At 34.8% G+C, this 15,343-nt stretch overlaps 2 protein-coding genes across 3 annotated transcripts in view; both read left to right on the forward strand.

Moving 5' to 3' along the window:
- LOC149555426 (mitogen-activated protein kinase 15-like) overlaps positions 1-15,343 on the forward strand; it is a 61,766-nt gene that overhangs the window by 10,153 nt on the left and 36,270 nt on the right. The window lies entirely within an intron of this gene.
- LOC149555427 (uncharacterized) lies at positions 4,457-8,399 on the forward strand. Of its 2 annotated transcripts, none has more exons than XM_089829464.1 (7): positions 4,457-5,073; positions 5,294-5,941; positions 6,064-6,296; positions 6,405-6,557; positions 6,643-7,043; positions 7,148-7,553; positions 7,685-8,399. In XM_089829464.1, exons 2-7 carry the CDS (start codon positions 5,325-5,327, stop codon positions 7,753-7,755), a joined length of 1,881 nt encoding a protein of 626 aa, XP_089685590.1. In that variant the 5' UTR covers positions 4,457-5,073; positions 5,294-5,324; the 3' UTR covers positions 7,756-8,399. The 2 variants fall into 2 exon arrangements, with proteins under 2 accessions (XP_089685590.1, XP_089685589.1); XM_089829463.1 differs by having other exon boundaries at positions 5,297-5,941.

The following is a 15,343-nucleotide window of genomic DNA, read 5'->3' on the forward strand; positions in this document are numbered from 1 at the left end:
AACTTGTTTCCTTATTTTTTTATTGTTTTTTTTATAGGTAAGAGGCCATGAGGCCCAAGATTGCACCAACGATCAGAGATGGACATGTATCCTTGGGGTAGCCCTTAACATAAATATCTCAGAGTAATTTAACCAATTTTAGCACTTGTTTTTGATTTTCGAATTTATAGCTTATAGCCTTGCTCTTGATAATCACTTGTGAATAGAAACTAGAAATTAAACTTGGCTACGATCAAGTTGTTAGAACGAAATGAAGTATGCTTCATAATAAAAAATAAAACTTATCTCCTTTTAACTTGAATTTTAAAATCAAATAGTATATAAGGAAATTTTTTGAATAACCTAAAGTATGTCTCTTATTAACATTAAACTTCCATGATATTAGCTAAATTGGTCAATAATACAACTTGCACATAGACATACAAAACCTGTCAAAAGAAATTAACATGTTTATTTTGATAGAAAAGTTATAAACCAATTTCGCTCCAAGAACAAGTGTCTAACTTATACTTATCATATTAGCTTGTTTTATTAAAATCTCTTCTCCATCCACTCCTTTGTTAGCAAGATTATCTGCTTCTCTATTACTTTCTCTATAAATATGTTTTAGGATTGTTTTTTCAAATTGATCAACCATGGCTATGGCATATTCAAGTTTAGAATTAAGGATCCAATTTGGGGTTTCTCTTTTTTTAATGCATTTAGGATAATTTGCGAATCTCCTTCGATAAATAATTTGTTAATACTTCTATCAGAGCCTCTAATTTGGCTAAGTTATTAGACATTACTTCTAAAGGTTTGGTGCGTTTAGTTAGGTATGATCCATTATTTGAATAGATGATACATCCTAAGCCTGTTGGTCCTGCATTACTTCTAGAGGCCTCATCAAAATTTGACTTTGACCACCCTGTAGAAGGATGTTCCCATTTACATTATTTCCTAGCAATCTTGTTATTTTATGTATATCATTGGTGGATTAATTAGTTTAAACCATTTTTTACGCATATCCACATCCCACTTTGAAAATGAACCTTCCTTCTTATATATGTTTCTAAGATTATTGTTAGCTACCTCAATAATACAAGCCTCCAATTTATTAAAAAAACATGTTAGATCCATCTTTTCATCACAAAAAATCTTCTATTTCTTTCTTTCCATAATTCACATAGAAGTATGAAAGGGGATATTTTTCATAAATTACTATAAACCTTATATCAATCATGTTTCGACCAACTTTAAAAAAAAGGTTATCAGGGAATGCGCTTTGCCAATTTAATTTCTTACATAACCAATACCAACAATTCTTAGCAAAGGGATAGTCATAAAGCAAGTGTTCAGAAGTTTTCGATTCTTTTTCACAAAGTGGGCATTTAGATGGTCCTTCAAAACCCATGTTGGTAAACCTATTTGCTGTTAGAATTCTTTTTTGAAGAGCGACCCAAAGGAAGATACCTTCTTGTGGAAGGCATGCTGGATCCCTTCATAGATTTAGAGGGATGTCAATCTTATCCCATAGTTGATAATTTATTATCTTTTCATAACCTTGTTTGACTTTATAATTTTCGTCTTTCAAGGCTCCCTAAATTACTTTATCTTTCCTATTTTTATGATTTGCTTGTCTACTTTTTAATAATTGATTAAAAATGTACTTTTCCTTTGATGAAAGTGGAGTTTTATCTAGGGTTTTCCATTTGCCATCCTCCATACTGATTATCATTAGTTTTAATTTATAATCACTCACATTCTTACCCCACAAAGTTGAAAGAGTGTTTTTGATGTTGATAGGTAGATTTACGCTATCTGGAGAAGGAAGCCTATCCTATGAACCTTCCCAAAATAAAGCATCCTGCCCTAGATCGATATCCCAAGTTAAGTTGTTAGCTATTAATGGAGGATTATTCTTGAACTTTTTGGAGGATTATTAGTTCTAAACAAAGACAAAGGATTATTATTGTTTATGCCTAGGCCTCCAAATTCTTTAGGTCTCGATATTTTCTTATCTCCAGTACCTTGCTAGAAGAAGTTTTTAAGTTTAGAGTCTAATTTCTTTTTTACACCTTTGGGTAGGGGAAGACATGACATATGATATGTGGGGATGGCCGAAAGTACTGCTTTGATCACAATCATTCTGCCAACTTCAGTTAACCATTTCCCTTTCCAACTTCCCATTTTTTATCCATTTTTTCTAAAATCGTATTCCAAGCTTTACTTTCTCTAATGCCTTTTTCAAATTGAATACTAAGGTATTTGCATGGAAAGGATCCTTTTCTGAATTCCATTATTCTACAAATTTCTCTCTCCACTTCCTCTTCGGTATTAATAAAGAAAATCTTTGATTTGTTAGCATTTACTTTTTGACTTGATGCTTCCATATAATTATTTATTATTTGCTTAAAATTTTGAGCTTCTTCCAAAGTGCTTTCTAACTATATCATCTCAAATTGTTGATGTGTTATTTTAGGGACCTCCTCAGTTATTGCGATCCTCTAATTTTCCTTTCACTTTAAGCTTTTATTATAGCTCTGCCAAAAGCTTTTGTCATAATAATGAAGAGAAAAGGTGATATAAGATCCCCTTGTCTTATTCCTCTAGATATGCTAAAAAAATCTTTAGGGGTGCCATTTATGAGGATGGAGATTTTAGGTGTCAAAATGCAATTATATATTAGGTTGATCCATTGACTACAGAACCCAAAAGCTTTGAGTGTTTTACATAAGAATCTCCAATCTACTTATTTTAGGCTTTTTGAATATCTAACTTCATTAACATACAAGATTCCTTGTTAATTTGTACAGAATGAATTAATTCTTCAATTATGATAATACCATCGAGAATTGACCTATTAGGAACAAAACCTGTTTGTTCCTCTGAAATGAGCTTTAGTAGTACTTTTTGGAGTTTGTTGGCTAGTGCTTTTGAGAGTATTTTGTAGATTGTATTACATAAGGCTATGGGCCTAAAATCTCCTCGATTCATATGTTCAGTTTTCTTTGGAATTGTAGCTAGGAATGTATTGTTAATATCTGTTAGAAGTGATCCATAAATCTTAATTGTCTCAATCGTCTTCCAAAGATTGTCTCCTAGAATATCCCAACATTTTTGAAAGAAAAATGCTTGAAAGCCATTAGGGACCGAAGATTTATGAGGATTAAGTTGAAAATGAACATCTTTAATTTCATCTTTGGTAAATTTCTTATTCAGGTTTTTATTATCTTCTGTAGTTATTATTTTCGGAATAGATCCTAACATTTTATTTTGAGGTATTAAATTTGATGGTTCAAATTATTAAGGGTATTTGTATAATAATTCACAAAGGTTTCTTTTATCTCATTTGGGTTTTCAATTAACCTTCATGAATTATCCTTGATTTTTGTTATTCTATTAATATTTCTCCTATTAATAGTGCTATTATGATTTTGTTTTGTATTTCTATCACCTTCTAACAACCATGTTTCTCTTGACTTTTATTTCTAGAATATTTCTTCTTTAGCTAGGATATTTTCTTGTTTAGCTAGAAGTTCTTTTTCTTTGATGATTTTTTCATTATCCATTCCTACCCTAAGGATTTCTTCATTTAAGTTTTTCAATTCTTCTTAATTCTCTATTTTTTTTAAAATATGTTATTAAAATGATCTTTTTTCCATTTGTTTATTTTTTCTTTTAATGATTTCGATTTGGCTATGAAACAAAACATCCTTGATCCTTCAAATTTCTCTTCATGCCACCATTTATATAGTATTATTAAGAAATTCTTTCTCTAGAAACCACATTTTTTCACACTTAAATGGATTTCTTGATAGTTTTTTTGATTCACCTATTTCTAGTCTAATTGGATAGTGATCAGATTTTGCATTTGGGAGAATGATTGTATTGAAAGGATGATTAAAAGATATTAAATTTCCTTTAAATATAAATCTGTCCAATCTTTCTGCTATATTACAAAAGCAAGCTCGTCTATTATTCCATGTGAAGACCCCGTTAGATGTTGGAATGTCAATAAGGTTATCTTTTGTGAACCATGCTTTGAAATCTAACATAACTTGGTTAATGGTCATGGATCTACCTGCTTTCTCCTGAATCTAGAATTGCATTAAAATCTCCCCAAATGAAAACAGTTTTTTTTGGATTTGACTCTAAATAATTGCTAATCTCATTCAAAATTCCTTTCTTACTCGTTGTTGGAGTTGGCCCATACACATTAATAAGTTGGAATTGGATTTCGCTTCTGAGGCTTTTTACTCTCCCCCCATCCAATCATTATTGGATACAAGAGTTAAATCTACCCTCCTTGGATCACATATAATACCAATCCCACCTGAGGCCCCTATTGAATCAACTAGTTTTGTTTTCCAAACACCTAGTTTTCTTCTAAATTTTTCTCCTTGTTTTGTTTTGGGTCTTGTATTAATACTATATCTGACTCAAATAATGTTACATTGCGCTTAAGTAAGCGTTTTTGGTTAGGGGCATTTAGGCCCCTAACATTCCATGTTAATTTCATGGCTCCATGGGAAGGAACTTCCCCTTCCTTGCATTCAAAAGATCGTTAATCTTTTTCTGGTTACCAGCCAAAGCTGTAGCTATTCTATAAGTTCAGCCATAGTAACGAGAATCGCCCAAAAATCGCCTGAATCGGCGATACCGCGACCCGATTAATCCTGGGCGATTTTTTTTGAATCGTGAATCGGTATCGCCGATTTCTGGGCCATGAATCGCCTGAATCGCCGATTCAGGCGATTCATGTAAAAATCGCTAAAATCGCCTTAAAAAATTGGCTGTGAATTGCCTGCGGCATGTAAAAAGGGAAGTTGAAATTTTAAAAAAAATCACTTGTTTTTTTCACTTTGTTTTTGACCTATTCTCTTTGTTATAACCCTAAAGGGCCTTCTATTTGTGAAGCATGAGTAGAAGAGAGGAAAAGTGAGAGAGAAGAAGAGAAAAGAAAAGCCATAGGTTTCCAACCGGCACGAAGGAGGAGCACCAAAGAGATCAGCAGGCCATTTGGGGAGCCCATCAATTGCTTTGGGAGCATTAAGGAGCCAATATCAACACTCCTTAACTCATTTGCAAGAGGTAAGTGCTTATTTTTTTTCTTGCATGTTAGTGTATTATGCATTTTTTGTTAAATTTTTAGTGTATTATGCGTTTTTTGTTAAATTTCTATAGTTTTCAAGAATTTTAGTGTAAATCTTGAATGCTCTTTATTTTTACTAAGTTGCAAGCTAGGGTTTGTTGTTTTCTAATTTTTATTAGCTTCAAACTTTGATATTTTACATAAAAAAATTTATTGCAGCAGCCTTTGCTCTCATTTTTCGCAAATTCCAATGGGTAAAAAAGATGAATGTTGGAAATATAATGAAGAGTTTCCTGGAAGAACCAAATATCAAACAAAATGCATGTTTTGTAAAGAAAAAATAACTTCCGGGGGTATTTATAGATTGAAATTCCACATTACTGCTATACCTGGACATGATGTTACAGTTTGCACTCACCAAACTCCTGAGGCAAAACGCACTTGCTTAATGGCATTAGAAAAAATTGAAAAAGAAAAAGCAAATAGGAAAATGCAAGTTGAAGGGTTAAGGGGTATTGGCTCCCATGTTCTCGCATCCGCAGCCGCATCCACATCTGCATCTGCATCAGCTTTCGCATCCGTAGGTTGTGTTGGAGAGGGTTCTTCTAGGCCTCCTTTTTATCCTAGTTCTTCTGCTCGTGCTAGTGCTAGTGCTAGTCGGTCACATACTGAGACGGAGTCCCACACCAACCTATTGCAGCCTAGAGTGCGGAAAAACAGAATGGATAGTTACTTTGTGCCCCGCACTACTCCTGGTTCCCAACCCACGCTTGAGGGCATGGATTTGAACAAGGAGATTCACGATGCTGCCAGAAAGGAGATATGCAAATTTTGGTACTTTTGCAACATTCCATTTATTGCAGCCAGGTAATTGATTCTTTTTTCTTTGTTTTCTTTAAAGCTAAAATTAAAAGTAAAAGTAAAACTTTAATTATATCTACTTGTTTTATAATTTGAGTCTTTGACATCTAAACTTTTATTTGTGACAGGGCTCCTTATTGGCAGAATATGATAGATGCGGTTGCTATTTGTGGTCCGGGGTTTAAAGCCCCAACTGAGGCTGAGTTGAGCGGATACCTCCTGGATGAGATGGTAGAGGACATGAGGGTTGACCTCGAGGAGAACCGAAAGGAATGGATTGCAAAGGGTTGCACCATCATGACTGATGGTTGGACCGATAGGAGGAATAGAACACTCCTCAATTTTCTTGTATCCTGTGGAGGTGATTGATCATTCTACTTTCCTACATACATTGTAAATTTTGATTTGTTGAATGCTAATTCGTTAATGATCCATTTAATATTATAATTCGTTGTTTTGTTACTTGTAGGATATACCATGTTCATAAAATCCATTGATGCTTCCGCACATGTGAAAAATGCCACATATTTATGTGAGGCTATTGAGGAAGTTATAGCAGAGGTGGGAGAACAAAATGTGATCCAGGTGGTGACGGATAATGCAACAAATTATGTTGCAGCAGGTAAACTTTTAACTTTGCAAGTTTTGAAAATAAATTTATTTGAATTTTGAAATTTGAGTTTCTAATTGACTTAAAATTGTTGTAGGTAAACTTTTGATGGAGAGGCACCCCACCATATTTTGGTCCCCTTGTGCGGCACACTGCATTGACCTCATGTTGGAGGAAATTGGCAAACTTGAGTTTGTCAAGTCATGTGTGGAAAGGGCAAAAAATATATGCAAATTCATTTATAATCATGCATTTGTCCTTAGCACAATGAGGAAGTACACAAAAGACAAGGAGTTAGCTCACCCAGGTATTACGAGGTTTGCCTCGAATTTCATCACCTTGCAGTCCTTGTTGACATCAAGGGATGGATTGAGGAGCATGTTTGTTGGGCAGGAGTGGATTTGCTCTTCTTATGCTACGATCACTGTAGGGTTAGATGTGGCGGATTGCATATTTGATGAGGATGGTTTTTGGAAACCCGCTAGAGAAATCCTTAAGGTAAATTTATTGCAATTTAACATTTAGTATTTTGCTTTTACTTTAAGTAATATTATTTTATATTTAAGTTTTGACTCAAATTTTTTGTTTTACTTTATATGTAGGTCACTGAGCCCCTTGTAGCTTTGCTACGAACTGCTGATGGGGAGAAGCCCTCTATGGGCTACATTTATGAGGGCATGGATAGGGCCAAGGAGGCCATCAGAGCCCAATATGCAGGAGTGCAGGAGAGGTATGGCCCTATTTGGGACATCATCGATAGGAGATGGCAGAATCAACTCCATCGACCCATCCACGCAGCAGCTTACTATCTGAATCCGACATTTCGTTTCCGTCCTGAGTTCAAGGCGGATGCAGAGGTTCTCACTGGCTTATACACAGTGATTCAGAGATTGAGTAGCGATGAAAATAGCGCTGTTGCGATTGTTGAGCTAGACCAGTTCAACAATAAGGAGGGGCCACTTTTCTCTGGCAGGATGGCCATAAATGCTCAGACAACACTACAGCTAGGTAAAAATTAAATAATATATTCAATGTTCATGAATCTAGATTCTAAACTTAAAGTTGATTATATAATGCATTAATTTTAGAGTTGTAATTTGTAAATGAGACTAATTGTTTTTATTTTTTCCTTATTTCAGATAGATGGTGGCAAATGTTTGGGGCCACAACCCCAAACCTTCAAAAAATTGCCATCCGCATTCTGAGTTAGCCGAGCAGCGCTTCTGGATGTGAGCGCAATTGGTCCATGTTCGAGCACATCCACTCGAAGAGGAGAAACAGGTTGACAGTGCAGAGGTTGAATGATCTTGTCTTTGTTCATTACAACCTTCGTCTTAGGATTAGACAGATTTTGGGCGCTGACTCCTCTCCGATCATTCTAGAGGAGATTGATCCAGAATCAGAGTGGATCATAGAGACCGTGGACCCAGTCTTCACTGAGGAAGACCGCGCGTGGGTTGACCAGGTGGATGTAGAGGTTGAGGCTGTGGCTAGGGCAGAGGAGGCAGCTAGAGCACGTTCAGGCATTGGTAGACGCACACGCGCACGCATAGACGCAGGCCCTAGCGACGCGACGTTATTCATGAGCCCATTGCCCATGCAGGGGACATGGCTCGGCGGTCCTCTAGGACCTACCTTACACGCCTTTCTCATAGGCAAACTGGATACTCAGAGGCTGCAGCAGAGCTAGAGGATGATGATGAGGATGATGAGGCTTGAGCTGGAGCCTTGTTTTTATATTTTGTTTACACTGTATAGATATTGATAGTGATACTGAATCACTGATAGACATATGTTTCAAACTTTCATGGATCTTCATCTTAGATTTATACATACATTTATGATTTGATGTCTTATAGATCTTCATGATTTCATCTTACTGATTCTATGATTTGAATCATTATGATCATTTGATTTTTATTTACTTCAGCTAGCATACAATTTACATTTTAGTACATAATGATAACATAGTTACGTATGTGATGGATTTTATGTTTCATGTTTATGTATGTTAGATTCTATTTGATGATGTTATAGTGTTTTTAAGTTATATTCAATAAAGGGTGCATGAAATAAGTCTTAAATTGTTAAAATCTTTACATTTAAAGGGTTTTTTCAAATTTGCCGATTCATCGCCGATTCATCGGCGGTTCACCCCCGATTCACGATTCGATTGGGCCATGCCGATTCCGATACGATTCCAATTCACGTTACTATGAGTTCAGCTAAGGATTTCCTTTTTTTTTTCCTTTTTTTTTCCACATTTTGGATGTTCTAAGCCTGGCAAATTTGCTACAATACCAAGGTTTGTCTGGATTTTTGCTAGCATTCTGCACACTTGTAGCAATAGATTCATCTTCCCCTTTCTCTAAATATTCTTTTTCTAATTCTTTCATAATTTTGTTACTAATTCCTCTACCATCCTCATCTCTACCTATTGTTTTCTTAATTTGATTATTTGCTCCATTTATTTTGTCCATATCTTGCTGAAATATTTTTGCTTCCTGGATCCCGAACTCATCCCAATTTTGAAATTTTCCTACTTTATTTCTATATCTAGACTATCCAAATTCTAATTATCTGGAAACTCTTCATTTACCAATTCAGATTCTCTTAGAAATGTTTCTACTTGAATAGGAATATAGCTGCAAGCTCCTCTTTTTTATGTTTTTTTTTTGGAAGGATGGAGTAGATACTTTATTATACTTCTTTATTGTTATTATATCCAGATGTTTATTTTCCCCTACTTTTACTTGAATGTATAAGGTTGTATTTTTATCTGACATCGATACACTATATTCCTTGGTCCCTGCTAAATTGAGCATTTCTATATTATCCTCTAAATCCTCATGTTCAAATTCCTCCCTATCCGTTTCCATGATTCTTTCAATTAATCAACTTTTCACCTTTATCGCTTCTTCACTTTTTTCATCTTCTAATTTAGAATCGAGGTCCTTAAAGAAATCTTCTTTATCTAAGTCAACTTCATCCAAAATAGATTTTGAAATCATGTTGGAGTTTTGTTTAGCTTGATGTATCACTGTATTGTTTTCCATTATATGTGTGATATAATCTGCTGTTTTGGAATCTTTTTCCCTATTATCCTAAAGCTTCGGAGAAGCTATTTTATCAGTTATTTCTTTACTTTGATCTATAACTCTGTCTTTGGATTGAAAATATTCACTGTTAGACAATCTCCATTGAATGGGCCTGTTCTCCATGGATGTTGTATGGTGTTGAATTAAGAGATGCTCTTTGTGTGCTTCCTTCCATAGAATTATTTGATCTGTCAAATCATTTTGAATGAGAAGTAAATCCTTAGTCAGGCTTTTATAAAGGTTTAGATTTCCTTTAATGTCTTCAATAAACAATTGCTGACTTATACATTGGTCACACTGTTGAAGTTTCTTGATATTGTCTTCCAAGCTAGTGATTCCATTTTTCCCAAATCCATTATCACTAGGATTTTCCTTTGTTGTTGTGACATTTTTTAGATCTGTTTGATCTCCCTCTTGGGATTTGGTTTTTAGATTATTAGGGTTATCATAGTTCTCTTCCTCTGTTTCTTCCACTATTTCTCCTTCGTCAAGCACATTTTCCGATAAACATATTTCACTTGCCTACCTTGATCCCGTCTTGCCTATGGTTTTGATTTGGTATTGTAGGATTATCAGAAGGCTGAAATTGCATTCTTCCTTGGATTTGTGTTATCTTATCTTGATTTCTGTTGGGAGGATTTAGGAAATCTAATTTAATATTTGTTGTTTTGTCTATATATTTGAATCTTGCATTATCACCATTCCATTGTATTAGCACTATGTCTTGTATATGACCTTCAAATTTCACTATTTGAATGTTATATATGAATCTGTTAGTAATTATTTTTATGGGTTTAAAATCATGATGATCTGGTTTAAAATAAACTTAAATCTTAACATCATTTGTTTTTTTATAATTAGCATCAATGCCATAGAATTCTTTGATTGCAGATCCTATACGTTTAAGAATTTGGAATTTTAGTAGTTCTACTGGTATGGATTTAATTAGCACCCAGGTTGTAGGTTATGGTTTTTGATAGAATCCTCATCAAAGTTAGGGGACTATTTTATAAAATTAATGCCAAACCCTTTATAAAAGCAAAGAGGACCTGAAAGAAATTTGTCTTTGATATCCTTATTGCTACAATGCAAATAAGCCAGAAGATTAGACATGGAGGATATACTTACCTGATGCCCGCAGAAGCTTTCCAACCATTTTGTTAGTTTAGGATCCTTCATTGAATTTCTTGTTTATGTGACATGATTCCTGCCTTTTATTTTGCTTGATTGGAAGTCTTGGGGGATGATCGTTTGGATTCTTGCCTTGGTCTTGCTTTGAATATTTGGTTTTGGCAAAAAGATCAATTTGCTTCTTTACTACATTGTCTTCGAATTTGTTTATTAAGGTAAGTGGTTTAGGATATTTCTTTTTATTAAAGTATCCAGATGATTTTGCACCAAAATTTACACTTTAAGATCGCTGCACCATTTCCTATTTTGGATTGAGGATGATGTATTTTCGGCAACTCTTATTATGGTTCAATGAATGAAATTTTCATATATTGTGTTTGTTTCTTATAAATCTGTCTCTTGATCTTCATTGCTCGGAGCAATTCTTCAAAGAAAATGAATCGCTGAGTTATTGAGTCGATTTGCTGCCCTTGATATGGAGATTTGTAATACCAAACAAGGAATGCTTGTTGCCTCTGTTGAATATATTTTCTACCAAACTTGGATAGAAAAAATACTGCTATAATTCACAAGTGCGGAACGATCGCTTGTCTTCCTTCCAATTGTTTAAAAAACCCTATAATCTTTATTTTAATTTGCTTGTCTTCGCAAGTGCAGAACGATCACTTAATATAATATCTCCGTTTTGCAATTTAGTTATTCCTTATCCAAATGTCTTTACCTATGGCGGATCAAGGGCGAATATGAAATATCATGTTTACTTATGACAATGATCTTATAGCGAACTTGAAATATTGTCTCTATTCAATGGCGGATTGTGGAGCTTAGAGGTGGTGGATTGATAGCGATGCTTGATTTGGAGAAAATGTCAGTGCCTCAATAAGCCATTGATGCTAATGCTGATCTGGTCACTTATTGGTCTTGTAGCAAGCTCAGCTCTATGTAATTATTAAATTAGATCTCCTCAAGCAAAGATGAAACACGCAACAAGAAATTTGCTTCACGCTGGGATTTGGAAAAATGATAAGGCCCCCTCTACATTCAACCTTGGTGCCCTAATTTTTATCGATTGATGCGAAACTTGTACGAAAAAGCCTCTATGACTAAGAATGTGTAACTTGATCCTTGCTCCCTAAATATTAAACTATTGTCAATGGCATTAAAATCTTCATTGGCAATGGCATTGAAAATCTTTGTTGCTGATAGTATGAATTCTCTCCTTATTTATTTCGTTTGTCAAGTTTCTTTGATGCTTAATATTTTTCACAATTTACAGATATTTGGAAGTTCGCTGATGTTCAATGCTTTCGGAGTTTGCAAATGTTTAATTTTTCGCAAATATTTGGCAATTCACAAATTTTGATGTTTCTTTGTTTGCACAAATCTCTGTAGTTCTCTTCATAAACATATAATCTCACAATTCATAGACATTTTCACTGTTAGCATGAATCTTTGTAGTTTCGTTCGCACAAATTTTCAAATCATTTTCATTTCTTTATTTTTTCGTAATAGTTATTTTTGTTTGCACAAATCTTCCAATTTGGAGAATGATCTAAACATTGATTGTGGCATGTGATGGTTTGTCACAAACATTTGTATCTCCTCCCCCTCTTGATAAATTTGCTTCACCCTATTTATTTGAGTGCTAGTTTGTTGCATGACCAACTTTAGGGAGTGTGCAGTGCATGTTGTCCAAACAATATGTCATATTGACCCTTAATTACAACACTTACACCCCTACAATTGTTGACATTGTTTGTAATCACATGGACCACATTCTCACTGCTCATCATCTGTATGGCCTCAATGAGAATTTTAGAAATGAACTGCGAATCTTTGATTTCCCCTTCACAATCAATTGTGTAACGCCCAACCAGGGAACCGAAAAGGAATTAACCTAAAGTTTCACTAAGTTTGTCAAACTTTTTTTTTGAAAGATAATAACATCAAAATATAATATAGCGGAAGCAATAACTCACATACATATAACCATCATAAACAGATTGCATTTTCTAAGGGTTCCATGACGTTGAATCACATGTAAAAGTTTTATTAATATTAAATCTAACATATAACCAATCCACATCAAAGAATAATCACAAGTACAAATCCATTTAAATAATATACAATTATAGGATGCCACTTGGCATAATCAGAATGCTTAATCATCCACTGCACAAGTCACAGGGTATGAAAAGCTCAAAAAATATACATCAATAATATACAACATCTCACAAGATCTTTGATAATAAAGTACAATGCAATAGAGTATAATCATCCAACATAAATACAAGATTAGAAAGATAGGTACAACTGCATAAGCAGCTCCAACAACGACATCTAATGGTTGGATCTCAATGGTATAAGTAAAAAACACTATCACTTGACCTCGTGGTAACCTAAATTGCCCACTCCCACTGCACTAAGGAGATAGTCTCAAGTCCCATACATATATCAAACCACAAGTCATAACCAACATCTAGGTCAAGGTTTTTCCTGGAAGCAAACTATCTCAAAGGGTACCAAGACACAAGTATCATATAAACCTAGAGGCAACAATGACACAGAGAAAATCTACTATGTAAGTGGGCAAGTGTCATTGCATGAGCCAACATAAGGCTACGTTGGCAACCACTCTAGACTCCGCCCCCCTAGTGTCTCTATGCGGCACCAGTATCCTTTCATACAGACAAGGCATATGAAGCACGGTCACAACCAAGCATCCTCTCTACTCTTATCCTAGTCTGTACTAGCACTCAAGGCATGGACAAGGAAAAACAATAACTCTTATTAGTTCATTTTAAACCCATTTAATGAAATGCTATCATTTATTAAAACGACTTACAATGGGTTACCCAGGTAGCCAAACACTTGCACCCCTATAATTTGTGACATTGTCTGTAATCACATGGATCATATTCTCAGTGCCCACCATCTCTATGGCCTCAATGAGAATTTTAGAACTGAACTGCGAATCTTTGATTTCCCCTTCACAATCAATTGCCTTACAAAAAGATTGCCCCTTTGGTTGACACTGCAATCACATTATTCAATGACCACTTTTTTGTATCTTTCCAACCATCACAAACAATCAAAATACCTGAAGTTTTTCAAAAATTTCTAATTTGTGGAATAACTCTCTCTACACAAGTCCTCTTTTTGCAATAGAGTGGTACACACCTTTCATACCCGAGACTTGTTTAATCAGCCAGTGCTTTATTCATGGCTGCTACCATTTCCTTCCAATATGGTGATCTCACCAATTTGAAAGGAAAACCATTGCATAGAGGCAATGTGCAATGACTTGATCAGCAGATTCTCTTGCTTGCATTTTAAATGTGGTGTCCAGTGGATCTCTTTTGTGGATGGTAATTTCTACTTTTTCCTCTTCCTCTCCCAATACAAGTCTTGTAAAAATTGATGTTTGGAGGATACAATTGGCTCAATGGGTAATTGCATTGTTTTCTTTCTGAATGGAGGTTAAATGCAGTTTTTTTTGATCTTTTAACCAATTTATCAACATCTTCTTGTTCTTTTACAAAGGAAGCTATTTGTGCATTAGACATCCCCTTCCCATCTCTGCCTTTGCACATTGCATATTCTTTACCAGCAGGGCCTGTAAAATGAAGTTTAACCTAGGAATATGAGCTATTCAATGATTTGCTTTTGTTATTTTGACAATAATCACACTTCCCAAAATATGAGCCACCTCTTGAAATCTGTAATACTTGTGGTATGTCTCCATAAAGGAGATCCTTCATCAGTTTTGAAGCTATCAGCTCCTTGCCTCCCATTGAACTTTGACTACTAGTGTGGGCCATTCTTGCAATACAATATAATTTCGTGCGATACTAAGAAATTAAATAAATTTAAATTAGAATAAAGCTATGAACATCAAACATACAAGTGCAAAAAAATAAAAACTACTAAAATATATAGCTAAACCTTTTTCTTTATTTTTTTTAAGTAAAGAAAAAAACTTGAAAATTTTCTTCCCAAACTTGAAAAAATTTGTGAAAATCTCAAAAAAGTTCATTAAAGGACTCAAGAATAGGAGTAAATGCTTATCTTAGATGCTTAAAACTTCTTTGTGGAATCTATCTCTCACCCCATGAACGATGCTCTTCGAAAATAACCAGCTTGCCTTCAAAATGCCGAAACGGAGACCGAATGAGATGCAGAATGATGGAATGGCCTCTTTTAGGGTTTTGGAAAAATTTAAAAAATGTAAACAACACATGTTATAATGTGCTTTTAAGTGGTATCTTCTTTTTGAAAAAAATGCCATGTTAGACATTTGGGTTCTTCGATGCCTGCGGAGGCACTTGGGTTTCCAGAGGATGCTACCCAGAAGCGCATCCAATTCACCCGGATGCTTGTGGATGCCACTTGGCTGTGTCTCCACTTACCCAGGTTTCCGTTTCCGCTTCCGCCTTTGGGCCAAAACCTTGTGCATCAGTATCTGAGGGAAAAAGTTGTCAAGAAATCATTAAGCTGATTATTCAATTTCCTTGGTGGGCTTTCATCACTTCTTTTACCCATTTCTGCTTATTGTTGTCTAGAAGAAGC

This window comes from Cupressus sempervirens, chromosome 5 (genome assembly GCF_028749045.1).
Source record: "Cupressus sempervirens isolate cs-2001-9-10 chromosome 5, ASM2874904v1, whole genome shotgun sequence".
NCBI lineage: Eukaryota > Viridiplantae > Streptophyta > Pinopsida > Cupressales > Cupressaceae > Cupressus > Cupressus sempervirens.

What these genes read in the sequence shown, in the direction of transcription:
- LOC149555427 (XM_089829464.1), top strand. Translation starts at nt 5,325, where the DNA reads ATGGGTAAAAAAGATGAATGTTGGAAATATAATGAAGAGTTTCCTGGA. An exon ending in CCGCTAGAGAAATCCTTAAG is followed by an intron (nt 7,044 to 7,147) that starts GTAAATTTATTG and finishes CTTTATATGTAG; the next exon opens with GTCACTGAGCCCCTTGTAGC. An exon ending in TCAGACAACACTACAGCTAG is followed by an intron (nt 7,554 to 7,684) that starts GTAAAAATTAAA and finishes TCCTTATTTCAG; the next exon opens with ATAGATGGTGGCAAATGTTT.